Genomic DNA, 4,971 nt, shown 5'->3' with positions numbered 1-4,971 from the left:
GTCAAGAGGCAAAACAGAAATGTAGTTACACTAACATCATGGAAAATTCATCAAATTCCTCATTTACTGGAGTACAGATAGTACCATCTAAATACGGTATTCACTCTACAATCGTTGATGGGATACCATGACTGACAGTAAAACAAAGCAACAGTTGAAGAGGCCTACTATCGCAGAATCTTCACTTTAAATATGTTTAAGTATAATTTTTTAATTGTAATAATTATATTTAATTGATGGGGAAAAAAAATACAGTCCCAGCACTAAAATTGTTGATGATGTCGTGTTGTCAAATGAAATGAATTAGGCCAACATGTACAGCATACTTTTCCTGAAAGCTAATGAAATACATGTGGCGGTATTTTAGCATTTGTTTATAGTCGTACACTTTACACAATATGAATGATTTTAGTGAGGAAATACTATCTCCCCAAAATGAATATGCATGCAGATGGACCATCTTAAATGTAAAACCCTTCAACACAAACTCATTATTTATACACATATGAATGTGTAAATGTAATACTTGCTTAAACTAACATTAGACAACATATCCATTCATTCGCAATCACCAATGGTTATTTTTGAAGAGTCACTGACAATGACTGTGTTCATGATAAGACGTCACCAACATGTGATCAGAATGACTAACCATCAACCGCTTAGGGGAGTCAACACCAGTGGTGGGAAGTAACCAAATACTTTGTTATTGTGTACTGAAGTAGATTTTTCTGCTATCTGTACTTTACTTTTTACTCTCATTCTCTACATTTGATCACAGAGAGGCATATTACATTTTTCTAAATGACGAGTTGATGTAACTCAACAGAGGTAAAGTCACCTGCCGTGGAGCGCTTCTGTGCAGCGACATGGAGCAACATGAACTGGGGAGCATTAACGGTGGCAACGGATTTGGATGGGCAAAATATTCCTCATCCATGGCCTCATATAGGACTCCATGAATGATTTGTGATGAATTTTTTGTCATGTGCGAGCATGAGAAGCACCACAATCTTGCATCCAAAGATTCTCTGTCTAACCAGAAGAAACAAATACAGGTCAGATGTATCTTTTCAGGTGTTATCATTACAAGGCTTATATGTGTAATACTATGCAACATGTTTTTATCCACACACTAGACAGAGTGATCGATCATAAGTCATCAATAAGACATTGTAGATCACTGACAGTATCCTACATGGTCGTTTAGTAATTTCAGAAAGCTCATTTTTACTTCTTTCCTTTGCATGTTTTTAATCTTTTGTTTGTAAATGTGCTTTAATGTCACCAATATAAGTTCAGTTAGTTAATTTAATAAACGACCTTTGTCCTCTTTGCTTTGCAAATGTCTTCAGCTGTTCTGTTTGTAAATGCTTTTAGCTGTAGCTATATGAATGAAGTTGCCTTGCCTTATATTACACTGTAAATTTAAATACTGATACAGCACACTTGGACCATATTTATGACTTATCAAAGATTATCGATCTATCTATCTATCTTTCTGTCGATCTATTTTACCATAGTTCAGCATTTTCTTAGTGTCGTTTTCTGTACTTCTACGTAGCTTTGAGTTACTACTGCCAAATTTGTCACATTTGATAAACACTTCAAAGTGTTGAAGAAATATTTGTCTCCGCTTGGTACGTGCCCGCGCTGAAAAGGGACAGCTGGGAAATGAAGGCGGACGCGGACTACGTGTGCGTGCCTGAGACCAAAATGTTCTGAAAGCGTGCGCGCTCTCGTGTGGTTCAATTCAAAGCGGGCGGGCGCGTGCCTTTGACGTCATGCAGGCTGGCAGGACGCCAGTTAGGGCGGTCTAGTGACGTCAGTGGCCTCCCCATTCACAATCTGTGGCCGTCTATAAAAAATGTGCTTCACCGCGACTTCCACAGTCACTTCGCCGTGAACTACTGTTACAGGAGACACCAGGGAAGAATTTAGAGCGGCGGATACATTCAGAAGACTCTAAGAGCACTTTACGTTTACTTATTTTACTTACGAGCACACGAGCATACTTTTTTTTGCCGTCTGAAGGTTTCTTTTTTTTTTGTTTTAATCGGAACAAAGCGGAGACTACAACCAGCAGCTCTCCACCGCTTCAAACTTCAAGCTATATGTATTTGGATCTAACTTTTCTTTCCCGTTGCCCTACTATGGTCATAATGGAGGTGCCCACCATCGACTGTGCGTCCCTCCGTGGTCTGTTGGAGGCCGACGCTCCGGGCTGCCTGGTGCTGGACTGTCGCTCTTTCCTATCCTTCAACGGCTCCCATATCGTGGCCTCCACCAACGTCCGCTTCAGTACCATCGTGCGGAGACGGGCTAGGGGCGGCCTGGGACTCGAACACATTGTCCCTAACGAGGACACCAGGAGCCGGCTCCTGTCCGGCGAGTACAAGTCGGTGGTGCTTCTGGACGATCACAGTTGTGACTTAAGCCAAGCCAAGAAAGACGGGACTTTGATGCTGGCTGTGGCAGCCCTGTGCCGGGACCCCTGTGGCGCAAGTGTCTTCATCCTAAAAGGTCATAACAGTGTCTCACTCACATTTGTTGTGTTTGTGTGTGTCTGTGGCAACAAATGTGGTTTACAGCTGTCACCATACCAGCTGGTGCTGCTGTAAACAATTCAGAAATAGACTCGGCCTCTGTTACAAAGCAGTTGTTCCCCTTTTTCGGTTACGTGATTACAACGCCTTCAATTTTGTTTTAAAAAAAATGTTGTATTTTGGTCCTCAGGTGGATTTGACGCATTTTCTCAAGATTATCCAGACATGTGCACCAAGCCTTCTCCCTCACAGGGGCTCAGTTTACCTCTGAGCTCCAGCCACCCAGGAAGTGCAGACCCGAGCTGCAGTCCATGCAACACACCACTTTATGACCAGGTTTGTGTGTTTTTTTTCCTTCAAAACGATTGCTACAAAAAGTTTACTTTTCACCTCCCTGACTGACTGTGTTTACACATCCTCTTCTTAGGGAGGTCCCGTTGAGATCTTGCCCTTCCTGTACCTCGGTAGCGCTTACCATGCTTCGCGAAAAGACATGCTGGACATGCTGGGGATTACGGCCCTGATAAACGTCTCTGCCAACTGCCCCAACCATTTTGAGGACTCCTTTTTGTACAAGAGCATCCCTGTGGAGGACAACCACAAAGCAGATATCAGCTCCTGGTTCAACGAGGCCATCGACTTTATCGGTTCGTATTTTTTGGACACTGCTTTCGTGCTCTGTTAATAGCAAAGTGAATGTGAAGAGTGAAAAGAATAACACCCCATCCTTCACTCGTGGATTTAAATTTGAAAAAGTTCCCTCCAAAAACTGACCAGCTGGCTCTGCAAGGGGCCCCTTGGTTACATCATCAGCCCCCCTGCCCAAACACACACTGCTTTTTAAATGAGTTGCCAGGCTGTGGCAATAGTGGGTTCGGCTTGGCTCCGCGCCGACCTTTTGTTGTGTCTTCACAAAAGGCGATTTCTCCTCGCTCGCTGGCGGCCTTCCTCCCAAATCAATATGCTCAGAGGGGGTGAGTTCCCCTTCTTTGTGTACATGGCCCACCCCCCCCTTTAGGGATGACCCCCACAGGCCTAGACCCCCGCAGGCCCATTAACCGTGCTCCTGTGTCTTAATAGCAACTGTGAAGACCTGTTTCTTGCATACATAAACAGTCCTTCTCGCAATGTGCTAACTTTGCCACCTTTTTTCTTTGTGTAGATTCAGTTCGAAATAACGGCGGTCGTGTGTTCGTCCACTGTCAAGCGGGCATCTCCCGGTCGGCCACCATCTGCCTCGCCTACCTCATGCGCACCAACCGCGTCAAACTGGACGAGGCCTTCGAGTTTGTGAAGCAGCGCCGCAGCATCATCTCACCCAACTTCAGCTTCATGGGGCAGCTCCTCCAGTTCGAGTCACAGGTGCTCGCTTCCTCCACCTGCTCGTCAGAGGCTGGAAGTCCGGTCATCGGCAACGGCAGCACCGTTTTCAATTTCCCAGTGTCCATCCCGGTGCACTCGTCCGCCAGTCAGCTCTCCTTCCTCCACAGTCCCATCACTACCTCTCCCAGCTGCTGATGCAGAATGGGACGTAAACATCTAGACTCAAGCAACAACTCACAACTGGTGACTATTAAACAGTGGTGCTGGTATCACTGCACAAAACATAACCTCGTATCCCGACGTCAATTTAAGGACAGATGTGGCAGCTACCAACGAGCAGTATTGATGTGGAACTGCGCAGCAAAGCTGTTGGATGTTTGTGGAATGATTCTGCTACGTGAAGGCAAATGCTTTTGATAATCACAATTATGACTTAATAACAAATCAGAGGGCTAACAGCAGTCTCAGGAATGTTGATCTCACAATTATCTCTATTTTGCTTCCTAGTTAAGGGATCCAATTATTAACCTATGCTGACAAGTTACTGCTTCATTTGAAGAACAATGAATGTATCCCCTCTGTTTATTGTGGATGTGGCAGGAGAGGCCACTTTCAATGCAAATGTCTGCCTTTGCTCGATGTGACGATCCTGACGTGATGGGGAAACTGACCATTAAATACCTCATGTTTCTGTACTGTGTACTGCAAGCCCTGGTGGGCGGGTAGTCTACAATGATTGCTATGTGACCTATTTATTGAACTAAAGTAATATATTTCTCTAGTGGATCTATTTTTTTCAGATGTTCATTTCAATGTTTTTATACCACAGAATAAAAGTGATGTGACTTTGTACATTTAAAAGTGAGACTTTTGTTGTGTTGTTTATCCTTAATACTTCACAATAAGCCATATGAATTCATAAGCTAAAGTACGCCAGACATAAAATATATATATAAGAGACTAATCGGGTGTGTGTGTGTGTGTGTGTGTATATTGTGCAGTTGCATTTTTAATTAGATTCAATATTTTAATCGTTTGGCAGCATATATATATATATATATATATATATACAGTCATACCTCAGTTTTTGTAGCCCATGATT

General features: G+C 43.5%; 1 protein-coding gene across 1 annotated transcript; it reads left to right on the top strand.

The window, feature by feature from the left end:
- The first annotated feature begins 1,873 nt into the window (after positions 1-1,873).
- dusp1 (dual specificity phosphatase 1) lies at positions 1,874-4,734 on the top strand. Its single transcript, XM_019870068.1, has 4 exons — positions 1,874-2,523; positions 2,737-2,882; positions 2,974-3,193; positions 3,709-4,734. The coding sequence occupies exons 1-4, from the start codon at positions 2,115-2,117 to the stop codon at positions 4,062-4,064; spliced, it is 1,131 nt and encodes a 376-aa protein (XP_019725627.1). The 5' UTR covers positions 1,874-2,114; the 3' UTR covers positions 4,065-4,734.
- The last annotated feature ends 237 nt before the right edge of the window (positions 4,735-4,971 follow it).

Source organism: Hippocampus comes, unplaced genomic scaffold, assembly GCF_001891065.2.
Source record: "Hippocampus comes isolate QL1 unplaced genomic scaffold, H_comes_QL1_v1.1 scaffold9, whole genome shotgun sequence".
In the NCBI taxonomy this organism is placed as follows: Eukaryota; Metazoa; Chordata; class Actinopteri; order Syngnathiformes; family Syngnathidae; genus Hippocampus; species Hippocampus comes.
The sequence above is the reverse complement of the archived record's forward strand: the minus strand, read 5'-3'. Positions and strand labels throughout refer to the sequence as shown.

Bases quoted from the DNA above. Each gene is read 5' to 3' on its own strand.
- dusp1 (XM_019870068.1), top strand. From the start codon at position 2,115: ATGTATTTGGATCTAACTTTTCTTTCCCGTTGCCCTACTATGGTCATA. The intron at 2,524-2,736 runs GTCATAACAGTG...TTTGGTCCTCAG, and splicing joins AAGTGTCTTCATCCTAAAAG to GTGGATTTGACGCATTTTCT. The intron at 2,883-2,973 runs GTTTGTGTGTTT...TCCTCTTCTTAG, and splicing joins ACACACCACTTTATGACCAG to GGAGGTCCCGTTGAGATCTT.